At 41.7% G+C, this 20,072-nt stretch overlaps 3 protein-coding genes across 8 annotated transcripts in view; 1 reads left to right on the forward strand and 2 right to left on the reverse strand.

Moving 5' to 3' along the window:
- Nucleotides 1-986: 986 nt before the first annotated feature.
- Nucleotides 987-7,785, reverse strand: vsig10 (V-set and immunoglobulin domain containing 10). The gene is made up of 9 exons (XM_036526233.1): nucleotides 7,457-7,785; nucleotides 6,950-7,246; nucleotides 5,680-5,985; nucleotides 5,259-5,537; nucleotides 3,747-4,031; nucleotides 3,249-3,362; nucleotides 2,922-2,934; nucleotides 2,466-2,608; nucleotides 987-2,218 (listed from the first exon to the last, which is right to left on the reverse strand). Exons 1-9 carry the CDS (start codon nucleotides 7,500-7,502, stop codon nucleotides 2,136-2,138), a joined length of 1,566 nt encoding a protein of 521 aa, XP_036382126.1. The 5' UTR covers nucleotides 7,503-7,785; the 3' UTR covers nucleotides 987-2,135.
- Nucleotides 7,786-8,780: 995 nt separating this feature from the next.
- On the forward strand, nucleotides 8,781-10,772 carry pebp1 (phosphatidylethanolamine binding protein 1). The gene is made up of 4 exons (XM_036527998.1): nucleotides 8,781-8,997; nucleotides 9,534-9,643; nucleotides 9,785-9,885; nucleotides 10,357-10,772. The coding sequence occupies exons 1-4, from the start codon at nucleotides 8,863-8,865 to the stop codon at nucleotides 10,572-10,574; spliced, it is 564 nt and encodes a 187-aa protein (XP_036383891.1). The 5' UTR covers nucleotides 8,781-8,862; the 3' UTR covers nucleotides 10,575-10,772.
- Nucleotides 10,773-11,153: 381 nt separating this feature from the next.
- Nucleotides 11,154-20,072, reverse strand: part of taok3a (TAO kinase 3a) — a 45,033-nt gene continuing 36,114 nt past the window's right edge. For all 6 annotated transcript variants that reach the window (XM_036527992.1, XM_036527995.1, XM_036527990.1 and 3 more), the window contains 7 exons: nucleotides 19,204-19,440; nucleotides 17,213-17,341; nucleotides 15,592-15,795; nucleotides 14,133-14,372; nucleotides 13,288-13,500; nucleotides 12,676-12,858; nucleotides 11,154-12,123 (listed from right to left, as the gene is read on the reverse strand). In XM_036527992.1, the coding sequence (XP_036383885.1) occupies nucleotides 11,962-12,123; nucleotides 12,676-12,858; nucleotides 13,288-13,500; nucleotides 14,133-14,372; nucleotides 15,592-15,795; nucleotides 17,213-17,341; nucleotides 19,204-19,440 (1,368 nt within the window). In that variant the 3' untranslated portion in view covers nucleotides 11,154-11,961. The remainder of the gene's footprint in view (nucleotides 12,124-12,675; nucleotides 12,859-13,287; nucleotides 13,501-14,132; nucleotides 14,373-15,591; nucleotides 15,796-17,212; nucleotides 17,342-19,203; nucleotides 19,441-20,072) is intronic.

Below are 20,072 nucleotides of genomic sequence, written 5' to 3' on the forward strand. Positions count from 1 at the left end.
ACCACCTGACATAAATGTGTGGTCCTCTCGATGTGAAGAGAAATATTCTTTACGTTTTACTCGGGAATAGCTGGGAGAAAGGCTGTTACTAGAAAATAAACGTGGTTAACCCTAGATAGCTACTTGTCCCACGTAACTAAGAACTTAGCTACTGTAGCTAGCCATCCATCGTGGAGGATTGCTTCCCGTTCTTTCACCTGACACAAACGCGTGTTCCTCCTGTTATGAAACTGCAAGTAAGGGGGTTAGCTGGCTAGGATCATACAGTTAGCTACACGTACCGTTTTTCTTTCTCCTGTCGGCGACGCAAAATGTGCGCATTACCAGTTATGATTCCTGTTAAATTGACAGTTGATCTATCAGTTGTTTATGATTCGCGAATAGCACAGGCGACTAAAAGTATGGAAAAAGTAACAATTAAACTGAGTCTTCCATACAACTTAGAACCATACATTGGAAACTGCCAAAATAAAGGAGACACTAGAGTAAATTAGGGACACAAAGCATATTGAAAGCAGATATTTCCACGCAGTTTGGTTCCTAAGTTAATTAAGCACTTCCTGTCATGGTTAGGGTAATGTATAAAAATACTGAACAGGGCCCGTTACCCATTATTTTGACTAACATATCTAGAGGAAGGGATCCCAGCGACTTTGACAGAGGAGTGATTGCTGGGGCACATTTGGCAGGAGCTTCAGTAATGAGGGCTGAGAACTTGCTGATGTTTCATGAGGAACAGTGGCTAAGGTGATGTTGACATGGAAGTCTGTGGAAAAGGTTACAGCAAGTAGGGGAAAATGTTCTCAAAAGCAGAAACTCCTCAGCTGTGCATTGTCCTTGCATTAGTTCGAGATGCAAGGCAAAACAAGTGAACAACTCAATCAATTGCAAATATAAGTATAGGGTGAGAGCATACAGTTTCATCAAGAACAGTCTGTTGAGAAGTTCTCAGAGAGGGATACTGTGGTCAGGTAGCATTGCAAGTATTACACCCAAAAATACATGTTTATTTGTAAAGTGGTGCAAAGAACACAGGCAATGGTCAGGCATAAGCTGAATCAGCGGAAAAAGTCACTGCCAGATGAGTCACCTTTCACCCTGTTCTCGACAAGCAAATGAGTGCATGTGTGGCACATGCCGAAACGTACAGGCCCAAGTGCTTGTCTGTCATGATGGAGGGTTCTGGTGGCTCTGATATGGGGTTGAGTGCATTCTCCTGAAATGGTATAAGTCTATTCAAACCCTTAGATGGCAAGATAAACGGCAATAAATCAATTTCCAAAGATCACTTTCATCCAATGGTGAAGTACTTCTATCCTGATGGGAGTGGTCTCTTCCAGGATGACAATGCCCCCATCCACAGGGTACAAGTGGTTACTGAATGGTACGATGGACATGAAAATCATGTAAACCATCTGCCGTGGCCATCTCAATCCCCAGATCTCAACCCAGTTGAACAGTTCAAGGGAGATTCTAGAGCAGCGTCTGAGGCAGGGTCTTCCACCACTATCAAAAAAACACCAAATGATGGAATTTTTCATGGAAAAATACTGTCACATCCCACCAACACAGTTCAAGCACTTGTACAATCTATGCAAAGCTGCACTAAAGCTTTTCTGGCAGCTTGTGGTGGCCCAGCACCCTATTAAGACACTTTGTTGGTGATTCCATTATTTTGCCAGTTACTTGTAGACTTAATTGATTATGATGATGATGGCAATACTGAAAAAATGTAGTAATGCTCAACAAAATATTTGCATTCTTTTTAATATTGTCACTAAAGAAGCTATTCAATAATTAATACCCAAACACATCTGCTGAATGTATCTGTTATTTCAAAATGAGGTTCAAAAAGACATTCAGACATTTTTATAATAGACTTAATATTTCTTTGATACAAATGTGCCCAAAAGATACATTCCTACTGCAAAACTGTAACAAGTTACCCTGAAAACACCCACAAAAGTGCGCTTGATTAAAAAAAAAAACACAACCTGTACAATACACATTTACATAATCGTAAGATCAATCAAGCACAATGTTCAGGCTCAGCTCACATTTTTATAGGGAGTAAACACTACTGTGTATTACAACTTTAAAATAATCACATTGTTCTTAAAAAAAAATCCAGGAATCTACAAAGGGACCAGCCCCTCTTCAGGTGCCTGTGTTCTCTCTTCTGCTTCTGTGTCAGTGTTACCTAGATCTTCATGGTCACCTGGAAAATACCAGAGTATAAATCACATGGAACAGAACATGGGAAATGCTTTCAGGAAAGGGAAGAATGTCTTACATTTTTTTTTAAAGTATATTGATTAAATATCAATCTTTTTAAAATGGACACACCATTTACTCAACAATGATATCAGTTATGATGGTTATCTTTCCTTCAATGCTCTTCTCCTTCAGTGGGAATCATGCATTACCTGCTGGAAGAAATAAAAGGACTTTAATAATAGTCTTACTGGATGGAATGCGGTGAATCTGTACAAGCGATGTGGTGTGTCCATTTGCCGTAGTGGTTATCCTGGAGACGGGTTCTTCGAAGATCTCATCCTCATCTGAGTCAACCAGGTTGAGTATGTCATTCTGTCTCTCGTGCGTTTGTCTAGAAAGAGTATAAGTATCAAATCCAAGTGGCTTCAAAAGCTCAGCAAAGCGTGTGCACTGATTCTTTGCTTTTGTACTTCTGATTGACAAAGTTAACCGCCTTTGCTTTTAACAGTTGATGGCCCTTTACAATATGGAATATAATCAAAAGTCAAATAAAAGTGAAACAAGGGATCTTTTCATCTTATTTTGTTGCGCTTTGTTGAAATACTTGTGACCTGTGTGTTGACATGGATAGTCAGTCATGTCTAAGGCCTCATATTACTGTAAACAGCAGGTAGAATGTATGTAGATATAAAGCAAATACTCACCCAAAGACATTACCTGTAATGCAAAAAAAATTCAATCAGGGAAGCAATGTAACAGCAATTATTTCAGTCAAACACACTGAACAGTTGGAGAAGGGCCTATAAATTGCTTAGTATACACTGGTGAAATTCATCATACCATCATTATACTATGGTATTTGAAATGCAGATATTATTAACAAATAACGTGTCTGTTATCTCCATGTTTTCCATGTTATGAGGAACAGTACCTAATAATATATGATTATTATGCAGTAACAGTAATATACACAGCACAGTGTAGATACGTTCTGCACCTACAGCATATGGAATATACCAATATAATCTTACCAAGGCAAATTCTGTCACGGTTGCGGTATGCTGATATACCAACAGTAATTCCCACCCCAATTATTAAAACAGCTATGAATGTTCCGACAATTCCACCAGCGTATGTTGCAGAAGCTGTAAAAATAGAAAATTACATTAAAATTGGTCTAAATTGTGTGTGTGTGTATCACTTTTCCCATTTCCTATTTGAAATAAGAGCTGGTGCAAAATGGCAAAATAGACATACTTGGCTTGGAAATGGAGAAGCAACTGGCTCAGCTACATTCCAGAAAATTTTTTGCCCATACATAAGATAAGTGGCTTCAGTTTCAAGAACCATTTCTTCCAGTAATGTGGGTAATAACATCAAGGAAATACATCTAACAAAAAGCAGATGTGGATCTTTGCCAATTCTCACTTTACTATGCACATCTTTGCTTTGTTAGCTTTGCTAGAGTCAAAAGATACATTAAATGAGAGCCCATCTCAATGGAAGAGCCTCATGCAGACCCCACTCACATTTCACGGTCAGGAAGACCTCGAGCTCTCGCACCAAAAGGGGGTTCTCACTCCTGCAGAAGTAAACGCCCTCATCCTGTTTGGAGATGTTCATGATTGTGAGACTGAATGTGGGGCCAAGTTCAGAGATGATGTACTTGGAGCTGGGGATGATTTCCTCTTGTCTGATTGTTTTTCGCCAGGTGGTTTTAGCCAGTGGGAGTGAACTGACCTCCATACAGGTCAAAGTGACATTGCTCCCTTCAAATGCAGTCCTCATTGCACGTCCTTGAGGATATGGAGCCCCTGTAGGAAGAAGAGGAATGGACAAGACTGAGAAATAACAGAGCCATGATCGGTCACAGTATATAGTGTAAATCTACAGCCCAGAGGTATCGATAGGTTTCCAGACTTCCAGACTGACACCTGTTTTTTGAGATTCACTGATTTCCGGACATTACTTCACCACAGTCCTTAATTGAATACAGTTCTTACAACCGCTATTTGGAAAGGGGATGTGAATCACATATTGTCTGAAGGGTCAGGTTTGGTTGTCAAAGCTGGTTGAAAGACTGTTCCCTGGTCCTGGGTGGCCCAGATAGTAAATGTGCTTATCTTAAATGCAGGCTGAGCCCTACGGCCCAGGTATGAAACCAATAGCATAGCGGTGGCACAGATTGGTTTCTGCTGAGCAATAGGGTAAAGTAGGTCTGCCAGGGTAGGTCTCTCTGCTGTGGTGTCCCCTGAAAGCTTGTGAGGTCCCTCAGTGACATCAGATGGGATGCAACTATGTTTTGATTGGTGTCTGCCCCCTGTGGTGGACTGTGGGAATTTCAGTTTGAATAATAGCTGCTGTGTCTGGTGTTTGACAAGACTATTTGAACACAGTGCAATTGCCAATTCAAAATTGGTTGAAAAAGGGGAAAAAACAAAGATGGCCAGAAGTGTGGACTGTTGCTAGGACCAGTGAGTTCTGCACAGAAGTCACATTTAAGACATTTACATTGTACCTTTGGATGAAGTACTTCACCTGATGAGGTAACAAATCTAAAATAATACCTTGCGACAAGCTCCAGAGATCCAGAGTATAACCACTAACTCCGAAATCCATTAGACACACTTTTCTTTTGTTTTTACTATTTTCTCCTTTTTAAAATAATAGGAAGGCCATTAAAACTATGAAATAATACAAATGAAATTATGCAGTGACCAAAATGTGTTATAAACAAATCAAAACTATATTTTACATTCTTCAAAATAGCCAATTTTTATTTAGGTTTTTTGGAAAGAAATTCATGCATAGGCATCAACTTTACTATTTATATTTGTCTAAGAAACAAATTTTAAGCATGTAAGCATAGGTCTTTAAGGTCAAAATATCTTTGAGTGCATGTTACCCATTATCTTAATCAGGTGTGTCCAAACTTTTGACTGGTACTGTACATAACAGTATAAAAACACACTTATGTTTTCAATCTACAGTGAATCAATCTCTGAGCCCCTGATAGATAGAATTTTAAGAGCAATGCTTACTCAGAGTGACCGCACAGGACTTCTCCTTTGGGGCAGACATTGGATGGTACCCTGTGCACTTAAAGGTTTGTCCTTCATGAAGTTGTGGCCTGCTTAAGTTCACCACCAATGTGTTATTGTTCTCGGAGATATTGAGTACGGGCAGTCCCTGGGTATCCAGTTCCTCCTTCCAATGCAATGTGGGTAAAGGGTAGGTTCCATCCCAGCTACAGTTCAAGAGGAGGAGGGAAGAGTCATTTCCTGTGGTACACTGGCAGTCTGGGTGTCTGTCAGGAGCATCTAGAGAAAAAAAGTATGGATGAAAAAGACAATGTACTAACACTGTACACAAACAACATGCACTCATCTCAAGGAACAAAAGGCATCACTGACACTTTCGCCATTTCTCACATGACAAAGATTATTCATTTTTGACACTTACAGTATACAAGCAGTTGTGTGCTCTGGCTAGCTGTAGTACTTGAAAGTGTATTTTGGGCTATGCAACTGTGAGTTCCCTGATAGCTGGGCTGGATTTTGGAGATCGTGAACTCCAGTGAGGATCCATTGCCAGAGGCCAGAGTGGTATTGTCTGATGCCAAGCTTTCAAAACTCCAAGACAGACTTTGGGATGGATGTGACTTGCTTGAACACTTAAATAAAACAGTGGAACCATTCTGGACAAAGAGTGTGCCATTGGGGAGGACAGCTGCAGGCTTGATTTCTGCTGTAAGATTAGCCGGACCACCTGAAACAACACATTGTACACACATGGTCATCAGATTACACAACTTTTAACTATCACTTTTTGTGCTTCACTGCAATAAAATGAGCTTTTCACTAATGGAGTACATGTAAAGACAATGTACTTGTGTTCATATTGTCCAGTTTAGGTCCTGGAGGATAAAGGTTGGTACTGTAAGTTTAGTTCTAAGCATACATAATACCACATATTTCAACTACTTTATTAGAAACAACACAGCCAGTAATCATACTTGTAAGCATTAGTATTAACAGCAAATATAAAATGGTTAGGTCTGACCCCTTATTCCTATTGGTCAATTTGCATTTTGACCATGAAAATATTCCCTGATATACCATGGGTATATGGAATTTAAATATCATTGCACACTGAGTGCCTTCACTTTTTTAATCATTGGAAACCTGTTGAACAGCAGTCCTTAGGAATGACATATGGGGACTTCTGCATTTGTTATCAGATTGGCAGAATAACTTTTTAGCTGCATTTGCAGGTCTGATTTTATTAACCATGAAATATGTAAATTGCACAATCATACACTCCGAATTTAACCTTACAGGAAACCATTTTTTTTATCTGGGCCCTTTGTTGACAAAGCCAGGTGTGGTCCCATATTACGCCTACAGTGTTACCGTACAGTGTTACTGTATGTCTAAAGAGAACTTGTCCTCAACACCCCCTTTTCTGTACAGAATTAAAATACAAGGAATCAAAGATGGTCTTAGAACAAATGAAATGTGTTTACACATGGTGAAAGACACTCTTAGCAAAACACTCAGCAGTTAAAAATCCAGCAAAACCCGTTAGAGCGTGATTTCCCAGCTCTCCCAGAAGAATGCAGGCTGCCTGATGACCTAGCATGACTGGTGGAGAAGTGCCAACTGAAAAACAGCAAGATGGGATTTGGTACAGTTTTGATTTAAACAGTGCATAAAAAGTCATGGAAACTTACTGACAACCTGTAGTTCAATGTTTTGTTTTACTACAGTACTGTCCAGCAGTGAGCTACCACAGAGGTAGATTCCCTCATCGGAAAATAACAGTCCATGAATGATCAATCCTCCTTGGTCCGATACGGAAAAGCGTTCACTCTCAGAGGGGCCAAGTGTTGCTGAATGCTGGCTTGCAACAAGTTTCCCATCCTTAAGCCACTGTATCATCCCATTGCCTGCAGTGGTGTTACATGGCAGCAAAGCACTGTCTCCCAATGTTCCCAGTATCCTGTCCATGGTTTCTCCAATGGCCATGCCTGTGCAATCAGAGTGGTTAAGTAGGGGCAGCAGAAAAAGGAATCACAATTTTATTGGAAAACGTTATGTATGTGTGTGTGTGTGTGTGCATGTGTGTGTGTGTGTGTGTGTGCGTGTGTGCGTGTGTGTTCCAAAGCATTTACATTGATGTTCACCACCTAGCCTACCATTACACCTACTATTAGATAAACAGGATGAGGTCATCTCACCTGTCAGAAGTAAGAAGAAAAACTTGAGAAATGTTGATCTTTCCATGGTTGCACCTGATACAGCTTCAGCCAATTCACCGAAACCACAGAGGAGGATAGATTGAACAAGCAATGCCTATGACCAGCTGTCTAAACGTATGGCGCTACGGCACATATTTTAATTTAGAATGCATTCACTTAATTCTTCGTATGGAACGGACAGCGATTCACTGTTGATCGACACTCGAAAAATACATTTAAAAAAAATCCTGGTGGGTACCATGTATAAGTGTGCTGGTCTGATTACTTTAGGTTTTCATGTATATGCCGGGTGTGACTCTTTCCCATACCTGTTCTCTGTCGCACAGGTTCTTCCGGAAACGTTCTCTTTATTGAGCCACGCCTGACACTCTTAAAGCTACAGTAGTCAATGTTTACGACTACCGTTCATAGTGCACTTAACAGCAGATAATGAGGTTCGTAAGACAACTAACCATATAGTCATTGTACTCGTTAGGGCCAGGAGTCAAGATGTTTGTTATCATTTAATAATAATAACAATAAAATAATAATAATTTGGTTTAGACTGACTCGACACACTGACCTGAGACCTATGTGTATATAAAGTTAGTACCAACACTTCGGTGCCACCTGTCTGAAGTGATACTTTTCAGCATAAACTTCTTGAATTTGCATGCATTTAAGTATGCTCAAGTGTATCACTGTTTGCCATTAGTTGAGTAGAGGGGGAATTTTCCTCTATTTAATTCACCACTAGCTAATTAAAGATGACAGACTTAAACTGTGTTTGTGTGCATAACTGAACACAAAGTAAATACTCTCAACTGATCAACAGTGCGCAAAAAAATTAGGTGTTAGATTTTTAGGCTTTTAGGACTTATTAAACAGGTTTTTCACACTTATAGTTCAGATCCCGTTCAGAAAGACCTGTTTCTGATATTGATCCTTACACGAATAAAGCTAACAGATTGGATCCAGGATGCTGTGTTTAAGGGTGGTTTGCAAATTACACATATGCATACTGTACTGTAATTTACTGAGCCTTTTTGTCTAAAAATATACCAGCAGCTAGGATATGCTGTCTTTCCTCTCGTGGAAACGTTTCCAGGGCATTCCATTTCTATTTGAGCTCAGACATCTGCACACCGCAGCCAGACGCTCACTGCCATCATCACATCAGCTAAAGCCAATCACTACACAGAGGCGGGGCACGACGTGAGAGGCTCGCCACTGTACTGGTGGAATGACTGATGCTCTATCCAATAATAAGTACTCTAAAGAATATCTGCGCTGTAATTGGTCCCTTCATAAGTCAGTTGAAAGGGAGCTTCTGACCCATAAAACGGACAGTTTGTGCGACAGACGCGCAAAGTGCAGTGTTATTTCAAAACCTCCTCAAATTCAGAATGCCGGCGGATATAAGTCAATGGACCGGAGCGCTAGCCCTCACTGAAGTGGATGAGAAGCCTGCACAGCCTCTCGTTGTGAAGTATGGCTCCCTTGAAATTGACGAGCTGGGCAAAGTGCTCACACCCACCCAGGTTGGCAAGCTAAGTGTGGTTGCCGTGCACTCAGTTACTATAACGTTAGCTAGTTTGCATACTTCGGCTGATCTTGTTGTGAATTTAGGGCACAGCTAAGATCGGTATCTTTTGTTCTGTGGGTAGTAAGCTAATTGAAGTCAGTGCACACAAGCAATTCGCGGATGACGAAGCAAGTTACTCGAGCAAGCTAGCTAGCGAGTTTTTTATTCTCACTAATGTTGCATTACCGTTAGTCAAGTCAGCTAGCTAGTATTGATATAAAAAGTGACATGTTATTATTTTTAGCTTGCTACTACTTAGCTAACTACAGCCACCGAGTGAATATAACACATTGGTGCAGCCTACGCTGGGTTTTCGTCTGCAGCACTATCGCTGTGCTTGGAACCCACCACGCACTGACAGCATTTTCTCGTTCCTTTCATAATGCGCTGTCGGACCGTTTCATCCGTTCACGCTGCGCTCCAGTTAACTTGCAGACAAGCACATTTTAGGCTTGCCTTCTAATTCCACTGTGCTTACGTGCGTATCTTTAGGTGCAAAACCGCCCTACAAGCATTGAATGGGATGGCTGCGACTCCAGTAAGCTGTACACGTTGGCCATGACAGATCCAGATGCCCCAAGCAGGAAAGACCCCAAGTTCCGGTGGGTCCAGACATACTTCAGTAAATGTAATGAAAAGAAACATGAGCGATAACATCACCATGGGTAGAGAATGTATTTTAACAATAAAATCAGCATTTCAATAAGCATTTTAAAATAATTATGTCTGATGCTTGCTTCAAGGGAGTGGCATCACTTTCTGGTGGTGAACATGAAAGGCAACGACATCGCCAGTGGATGCGTTATGTCTGACTATGTTGGGTCAGGACCCCCAAAAGGAACTGGTAAGAATAATGCCCCAGGTCCAAACTTGCAGTGCAGGAAGTATATTGATATACTGACACTGCAGTTAAATTTATGTGAATGTGGTACTAAGAGTGGCTGTTTTTAAGAAGTCCATATTTGGATTCATCCGTTATTTGAAATGACAGTCTCCTGCCTCAGCATTTAAAGCTGATGAACTGTGCTGAAAATGGCACATTCTCTGGAGCCTGGTATTAACTAGGTCTGGTTCTGTTCCTTTTCCAGAGAGCAGAATTGTAAATGAGGACTTTGACAAAAGTCGTTGAAGTGCTTCACTCAGTCTTCTGCTTTGCAAGTTGGCCTCATTAGAATTAATGCCCAAAGCGGCAGAAGCTGGTAATTAAGCTTGGGTTTGGAAAGAGACAGATCATGGAGTGAGACATAGACCAAGTATTGTTGAGTAGGTGAGGTGAATTGCTGATATACCTTAACACCGGCCTTTTGTTTGGCAGGTCTCCATCGCTACGTGTGGCTTGTCTACGAACAACCAGGTGAGATCTCCTGTACAGAGCCTGTTCTCACTAACCGATCAGGAGACAATCGCGGCAAATTTAAGATCCAGAATTTCAGGAAGAAGTACAACCTGGGAGCACCTGTGGCAGGGACCTGCTACCAGGCAGAATGGGATGACTACGTCCCCAAGCTCTACGAACAACTTGCTGGAAAGTAAAGGAATCGGTAGCAAACAGTATTATAGACATGATCAGAAATCCTACATTATCCTGTGACTGACAGAAGGCCTTGAGTTGTATGTGCAGCTTTACAATGATACTCCTTCTTTGAATCCTTATTAACCCCTACAAAGCTGGATTCATTACCGCTAAGTTCTCCATTGTAACTGACAATAATAAATTAGTTATTGACCCAATGTTTCTGGTTGTCTTTTGGCTTGTTAAATATTAAATATAAATATGGATTGTACATATTGCTTTGACTGGTTAGCAAAATCAACATTAAACATCAAACAGTGCATATGGTTGGACAGCTCCAAAGAATGTCATCTCAAACAAGCCAATTAAAAGCTGTTAAATAAAAGCTAGAACAAATGTAAAATTGGACACATTGTGTCAGTTTTGGTGGTGTGAAAGCTGAGCACCACTGGGTATAGAAACAAACATGTGATGAGCACTTTTATTTACAAATATAATTAAAAGCTCTGACAGATTCATGCTTCTCTTACCTGAAAAAATTTTAAAGTGCATGCAATAATAAAGCATTTTACTGATTTTTGATTTATCGTAAGAAAATACACAGCTTTAAGTGTGGTTAAAGCAATAATAATGATCTAGATGGAAGTTCAAATAGAAGATCCCACTGACCGATTAAACTCCAAATACTGAACAAAGGAAAAAAAAATCATCATTTAAAAAATTGATTTGAGGACCAGTTAAAATACAATATGAAAATAAGTAAAAGCTCTCCATAAATCCTTCTATACACAAAATACATGACCATCCCAAGCCCTATGTGCTACCTGGGTGTTGGGAATCACATATGGTATTCACATTGTCTGCCACTGCAGAAAATGATTATGATACAGTTAAATGCTAGGGCGTAACTGCCCCCGAGCCGCATTCTATAATCACATTTTCTCCAGAATAACGTACACAACTACCAATATGTACATCATGAATTCATATTTAAACGTATCAAATTGCTCAATCTTAATAAAATTTCCTGATGAATAAATACCAAAAAGAGTGAGAAGCAGCGTACAATATAAGGCTGCAGGAGAATGTCATTTAAGTTTGTTTTCTTTTTGCACAGCCTGACAAATCATCTCTAATGCATGGTCCTTAAGCAACATACATCCACTGGTGTGTGTTTTTTCAGTTTCACCAAAAAAAGTTATCATTGCACAAGAAACATCAATACTGTGACATTTGTTTTAAAAGACCACCTAGAGAGTCATCCAGCATTTTATCTTGTAATGTGACAAAGGGGGGGGCCCCTGATAGTTGAGGACAGCACAGGCACTAGTCCAAAAGTGACGTCAGTAGCAAAGAGCCCGTCTTTAAGGAGAAGTGGACAAGGTATTATGGCAAAAAAATCTTGTTTCATCTATAGTCCTCCTTGGGGTAGTCTAAAGCACCCAAGTTTCCGAACCCCAGCCGGACGCTCTCCATGTCAAACGAGTCGATCTCCCTTTCTTGGCGATCCAGCATGTGCTTGATCCGTTCAGTGCGTTCCTTCTGAAGCGAAGCCAGCTCCTCTTCAATCTGCAGCCACAGAACCAGAAACACAGTAAATACTACCAGTGCAAAATATTACGACACTCACAAATTAGACATATGAAAACAATCATCACGTTATCAGAATGAATTAATCATGATCTGTTAGCAAATCCTTACCAAGCCTCAAAAATGCGAAGACAACACAGCATAACCGTTTTCACGACATTGCACAAAGCATTTGTGGTCTGGGTTTTAAGGGGTTAACCATGATGTAATCTGCTTATTTTCAACGAGCTGTGCTCGTGCAGTCATGGTGGAAATGGAACGGCAGAGGGTGCTACATGTCTGCGACTCGCTTGAGTGTTATTGTGCAGGACCATCAGAAGGGGGCCACGTCAAAGACCAAGCTGATCAGTGATCAGAGAGCAAGGAACGTTCTATGCTCACTCCCCCCCCCCCCCCCCCCTTTCAGAACCAGTAATGAGCTGAGCTTCCGACAGCAATTTTAGTAAACCCCCTGAATGGAATGTGTTGTGCAAGTAGCCATGGCCCTGTGCCACCCTGTGAGACCCCAGCGATTGTGACGGATGGATGCACCTTTTGTTCAAGATGGGCTCGGCGCAGCGACACCTTCTGCTCCAGCTTCTGCAGCTCCCGCTCGTGCTGTGCCTCCGTCTGCATCTTGATCTTGCTCTGGTAGGCGTTGAGCAGCTCCATCTCCTGCTGGAGCTGGTGCCTCAGCGCTTGGCACTCGGCTTCCTGGGCCTCATCCAGCCGCAACTGCACACCGGAAGAGAGAGCGGATTAGAATTCCCAGAGCTGTCCCGGGCGACAGACGGCAAGCGAGATGGGCCGAACAATCACGTGCCATCACCCCTCTTCTAGTCACCGGTGGGGTAAAGAGGTACAGCATATGCCTATATTGGACAGGCCTAAACATGTCAAAGTGTGTTGGGTGTTTCATTGTCCCTCCTAAACTGTTTCACATACATTGTTCACAGAAGGAAGGATGAATGCAAATGTTTAGGACTAATGCTTTTATCTGCATATCATGATATTCAGGCTAAATCAAACTTCATGAAAATATGATTACGAATGATAATGAAAACAGACCCAGGCTGAGGTCAAAGCAGCAGTTCTGGGATGAGTAATGGCATGACGGCAAATGCCAGGTCTGTAATTAGCTTGGACGGAACAGCATGTGCTCACCGCCTGGGAGGCCATCATCTCGTTGATGCTCTGCTCGTACTGTTCGGCCAGGATGGCCAGCTTGCGCGTCTGCTCCTCCTTCAGTGCCTTCAGGATGGTCTTGTGCTCGCTCTTTGGAGTGACCTCCAGCTGGTGGTTCCTCAGTGCTTTGTACTGCTTGGTCTGCACTTTACACGTGTCCTGGAACTGCTTTTTGATCTGCATCTCCATGGCCTGAAACACAGAGAGGCAGGGGGATGCGATACATTGTCACACATGCTGCTGGTGTTCAATAGATGATCATTTGTACCAAACTGGCAGATTACTGGGGGCTTTCTCAGGTCAAACAGACTGGGGTTGCACTGAATGGCGACAGCACTTCAAAGAGGCTGCATGCTGGATGGCATTGGTACTGAAATGAAGGACTAGTTATCACCAGGGTTGGGGTCAATTCCATGTCAATTCAGTTAAAAGAAATTCAATTAATTGATAGAAAAGTCTTCATAGGAAACAATGGGCACCTTTCAATTTATGAACTGAATTCCAATTCCAATTGACTTCAACCCTGATTACCATTTTCATTTCATGAATGACATATTAGCACAAAAATATATTACCAGGTAAGCAATCATGGCTGTTGCTTTGGGGTTTCATGATGCGATGTGGCAAGGAATAATAAGTAAACTATTGTAATAGTAATCATTCACATTTGTAGTAGTAGCTATATGAGATTGCTCTTCCATCGTGGTGGACATCAATATGCATGGGAGGGAGAACCAACAGAGATCCAACTGTAAGGGGTCCTGTGACTTTGACGGGCCAAGTACAGGAGCGGGTGAAGGGGTATGTCTGTGTAGGAGGAGCACCTTGAGGTTCTTGGGCTGCTGTCGGAGCTCCATGACGTGCTTCCTGTGCAGCTCGCGCTCCCGCCGGTTGTTGTACTCGATCTGGTTCTCCAGCTCTGTCTGGTGCTGCAGCCGGATCAGGTCCATGCGCAGTTTCTGCAGTGTCTTCAGCTGCCGCTGCTCCAGCTCCTGCGTGGACTCATCGTGCCGGATCAGCATGGCGTGCTCCATCTCCTTCTGGGTCTTCTTTTTGTTCAGCTCCTGAGGCAGGATCAAGATAGCACAAATCAGTGGGTACAGTCACACTTTACAGCTCTGATACCACCTCAATTCTAGCATAATTGTTACTTTGCTCATTGTTTCTGTGTAATGATCCACGTGCTCTGGCAGGAGTTCAGGTACCTGCTTATAAAGTCAAGCACAAACCACTGTAAATAAACTGCAACCTCAACCTCTATAAAGAATGTCCCACTCGACACAATCTGCCTAAAGTCACTCATTAATTTTACCTTGAGTCAAATGGGAGGACATTATCATACACAATGTTCTCCCACTAAAGACAGCTCTGTAACAGTGACACAGTGGTACAGGTGATTAAGAAAAGATCCAGTGGACAACAGTGGACTTGCAAAACAACAATTTTCTTTGCTATGCTGGCTTGAGTATCCATCCATCCATGTTTAGTTACAATACAATGCTACAATACAAGATTTGGGACCAATTGGTACTTCCAAAATCTCCCTCCTGATTATTTACTAGATTTTTAGATTACTACATTTTTACAATGCTTACTTTGTAATCTGATGTAATCTGATGTAATCTGACACCAACTGCTGGAATTTATGATTTACTTCAGTTTCGGTTCAGTTTCCATTGGTAAACCAACTAATCTCAAAGGGATCATCAGGGAAAAAATGTATGGGAAAATTAAGGATACTCCTCAGACTCTTATTTGCATAGTTGGTTTGTGTTTGCTACATGCAAACAAACACTCTCTGGGTTTAATCTTCCAAAAAGGATCACCTTCACATGATTTCTAGTCTAGGATCAACTGATCATATATTAATGCAATACCTTTGGATCCCTTTGATTTGATTTGATCAGACTGTGTGATGTGTGATGACTTCAAATCATGCATCCCTTTGCATGATTTGAAGTCATGCACACTCTTACAATTATGATGATACCCAAAATTCATCACACAAAGCTTACATTAACTTAAAAGTTAATTTAATTATCTGATTTACAGATTACAGGCTATTTCCTGTTATTCAGTATATTTCAATATTATTGATCATTTTAAGATATTTCAAAACTGGTTTTAAATCTATTGGTTAGGACAGCATATATACACCACAAGCCCATATTATCAATTCTGTTATTACGTATTTGTAATTTTTTTTATATCAACTGGTATTCATTTTAAAAGCTGCATACTGTTCCTCTGAAAAAATGCATAAATCAACAAAAGAGATCTTGCCTCTCGTAACTGCTCCTGTTCAAACTCGTGCCTCTTGACCATGATCTTGCGCTTGAAAGCGCGACAGTTCCTGTCATAGAAGACCCTCTGCTGGCTGAGGAGTTGGGCCTCCTCCTCTGCCTGTGAGTGCTGCATGTTTTCCTTGTGTTTGGAAAGCCGCTCCTGTTTCTCCTTCTTGGGCGTGCTGTGGTCCTCGTTCATCTCCTGCAGCCAAATGGAAAACAAAGGGATAAGCCAGGGACTAGGGTCTCCTGGTACCTTCTGAGATGCCCAGACCCCAGTCTCTAAATTCTAATCCTTCAGAAGCCACCCCCCCCCCCCCCCCCCAAACACACACATGTAAATATCTTCAACATCCCATCTGTAGGGTCTGTATATGCAAATGTATGAATATTGTTATGTTGCTTGCAAAGCTCTTGCAGCAGCTGGGCACGCCAGTTGCATTCTTCTATATGTGATATTGTTAGGAGAAGCTGGGGGTTCAAGTCAAGAAATGCACTGACATGTTTTATAGGCCAAGAGTAGGACATGCGTGAAATCTGTGATGATTTACCACAGGAATAGAAATTGGAGAGAAAGAGGATTATTTAGAAGGCTGCATTCTGATTGGTCTGTGGTGGCCATTTTATTTTGTTAAATTTTTTTAAGACACTGAAAGAAATCATATCATAATCACACAAAATGCTTCAGTATATCAATATTTGAGGTTAATAGCCAAGAGGTTATTTGGTAAACCTCACTTCTAAGTTTTGTTCAAATTCAAAATGGCCACCCACCCAAGTATAGACTGAGTATTTCCATGTCAACCATGTACTCCCATACAGGTATTCTAAAATTTTTAACTACTGTACAGTGGACCATAGAGTACTTTGTATTTCATATTTAACTGTAGATATCATTGTAAAAAAATCAAATCAACAAGAATAAAATCCCATAGTTCTCTACAACTCAGCAACCCTACACTTACACAATGTCCCAGTTTATCAATGTGATCAATGAATTTAGAATGCTTAAAACGGTGTGCGACTGAGATTCCGAATTCAAGTAGAATGGAAATCTCTTGAATCCCTCCAGGCCAACGTGAATCACACCTGGGTTCATGTCTATTGTGAACAACCACCTGAATGACCTGGTCATTGTTAACAGTAGGAGTAACAGTAAATTTGGTTAATCTCAAAAGCTTTACTACCAGGTGTGTCCTCCTACTGCAAAAATGGAAAGATCACAGCCTGTCATGTAACTGGTTTTAGATTAGATGAAACCTGTGGTCTGATGTTCTTGTGCTGTGGAAAGGTTCAAAGTGTATTCAGAATTATCTTTGAGAAAGGGGCTTCTCGTTTACAGTTTACTTCAAAACCCTTTTCAATTCTCAAAATGTATCCCGTAATCAGCACCATATGCTACTTAGCTGATCAATTCACAAATCTCCAGTTCTTCTTTAAAAATGTTGCAATATTGGTCCAGCAAAGGACGGTGAAGTAATCAATAATTATCCTACACCCCTGCCCAAACTTCTCTTAATTTACTGTTGTAAGACACAGAGCTGATGTGGAGGAAATGGAAGTGGCCAGCTATGTTGTTGAGCCAATCAGCTCTCGAGAAGGAGGAAAACTGAACAAGCCTCTTTTATCTTCTCCTTGCAGAGTTTGTACTGCTTCTTCTGGTTATCCAAGAAGGTGGTCAGCTCCTTCTTCTGCTGGGCCATGATCTGCTGCTGGAACTTCTTCTCATCTGCTGCTGCTGTCTTCATCTGAGGAAGACAAGAAAAAACTGTGACCACAGCACTGCATAAAAGTTGCACTTCTATTAAATGCAAAGTGAAGAAAAAAAAAGGAAGACAGGGCACCTCCATTCATTCTGCACATTGACAAACACGGGGAAAAAAAAAAAAAAAAAACTATTTAAGACACAAAGTTTCCTCATTCCAACAAATCAAAAAGAACAACTCGGTGCATTGGCGATTTTGTCAGACTGTGTCCTGTGAAGAATGACTCTGATTAAATTTAGATCTTTTGTCAATAGTGGTGCCACAAAATGTCATTCAAACTATCTTCAAAGCCAGGAGCACTCTGTATGGGAGCAAGCGATGATGCGTGAATGACACATGTCATCTGCTGCTACTCTTGTGACTGCTTCAGGAATGACAATGCTGCGTTTATCAATAAACAGCACACCCCATAAGGCTGCACTGACCTCATGCTGTGGTCAGATAGCATAAGTACAGTTTGTCCTTGTGAGTGATCCTTATCTGGTATGAACGCCTAGAAGATGCTTTCTCGTGGATGGATGGAGGTTGTCCCAAACAATGTCAGTGCTTAATGAAAGGCATCTAAATGAACATGAAATTGACTCTTTGCAGGTTAGTGTGTTTCTTTCAGCAGCTAAGGCATGATAATTCATTCTATCTGCAGGAAGCTTTGCTTGGAGGAGGGATGCACTGCAAGGATGATGCTAGACAATAAAACATTAATGTTGGCTATCTACTATCTAGCCTCATCGTATGTCAAGATACTTCCCTGGAAAGGGTCATTCTGATGCATTATCTTTGGTTCATCCTATCATGGGGAATTAAGGCCCTGAAGTTTAACTGTGTGTGGGTGGTGAATGGTCACTTTATCCAGTATTATAAATGTTAATCAAGTACTTGTTTGCTTGATGCTCACTGGTGTTGTAGCCAGCCCTAACCTAAAATTAATACCTCCTTTTTGGGCAAATAGGCTTCTTTTATCAAGTTGTCACAAGAAGCAAGTGTGTTGTAATGTAATGAAATGTAACTTAATTTAATGTTTGTTTTAAGGCAACTTAACCTCTGATTAAGAACCTGATTTCCTTTCATAGTACACTGGACTCTCAATTTTGACATCATATTAAAAACACATTCTTTCCATACGATCTGAATGTATCATATTGAGGGGGAAAAATCTTTTTTACTGTGAAGCTGATAAACCCACAGATTGTGTTATGGGTCATATAATACAAAAAATATCAATATCTCATAGGATGTATTCAAATGCTTCAAATTGTGAAAAACAACAAAAAATCTAATACATTCATTTCTTTTCTCAAATGAACTGTTCCATACACCCTGCTGAGTGTTAAGCAGCTGACATGGAATGCACAAGGTGTTTCTCATCACTGGTTAATGATCTTTAGACTACCATTTCCTGTATGCTCCCTCAGAAATCAACTTCCTTTCAATCAATTGTGGCCGCCTGCCTCTTCCTCATCTGCTTACTGATACTACCCACCACCCACAAATAGGCTGATCAGAAAACTATTCTGAATATATGTCACAATCTCAAAAATACTAGATGCAGAACGTTTACGCAATTCCGTGCTTGAAAAGACAGTCTGATCATCAGAGCTGTCATGAGATTTACTTGCATTGTTAGTCACTGCTGTATTACTAATTCACAAATAATCGCTCATTTCTAACAATTCAAAAATTTTTATAAAAATTAATGAAGGCTGGACTATCTTTCTGAAGGATACAGCAGCTTTGTCCCACCAAGAGCTGGACAAGTGACAACTGAGCAGAGTCCAAAGCCCCTACTACTAGCCCACGCCTCCCTACCCACCCCCCGACCCCCAGCACAGGCCCTGCCCCCCCACCTCTTTCTCAGTGTAGATGGCATGCTTCTTGGCCAGCTTTTCCAGCTCGATGTAGGCGTTGTTGGCCTGCGTCTCCACCTCCTTCTGCAGCTTGAGCCGGTGCTCGTCCATCTCGGCCTTCAGCTTGTTCTCCAGCGCGATCAGCTGCTTCTGGTGCTGCCGTCGCATCCGCTTGTAGCCCGACATCTGTTCCCGCAGCTCGTTCTCCTGCTCATGCTCGTGGATCTGCCTCGTAACCTGGGGAAGGAAGGGTGGCGGAGGGAGGAGAGGGCGGTGAGAGAGGGCCTGAGCAGCAGGGGCCTGGTGGGGGGTCCCGTACGGGGCCAGCTACTGTCGCTGGATGGGCTTGGGGATGCCACGCGCCCAGTCGGTGACGCCTCTCAAACACGGCACGAGCTATACACTTTACACACACACATACACACACCTATACAAAAAGACATGGCTTCCTACCAACGTGACGGACGAAGTGCCCTCATCTGGCGGGCTGTACCAGTTACCGACTTCCTTTAAACTTTAAGCACAGTAAATAAAACACAGATTCGACCACAAAATGGTAAAATGGACCGACCTGCAAAAAGGGATTTTCTGGGTCGCCGCAGTCATTCAGCTTCTCATAACTCCCGCCGGAGGTTCGGAGGCCAAGCATGATGGCAACGTTAAACAGACGAGCGAGCATCCAGAAGCCGTACTCTACGTGCCACACTGGGAGAAGCCAACTTAGAACCCTACCGCCGGGCAGAGCTGATCCGAATGAGACCCAGCAGCCATCGATAAACAGTAAACTTCTTTGGGCTAAGCACCATTAGCAGGTGGGTCACATGAAATGCTCATTGAGAAGGGCGATTTCCTAAGCCGCTTGAATCAAT

The sequence above is a fragment of the Megalops cyprinoides genome, chromosome 4 (assembly GCF_013368585.1).
Source record: "Megalops cyprinoides isolate fMegCyp1 chromosome 4, fMegCyp1.pri, whole genome shotgun sequence".
Lineage (NCBI taxonomy): Eukaryota > Metazoa > Chordata > Actinopteri > Elopiformes > Megalopidae > Megalops > Megalops cyprinoides.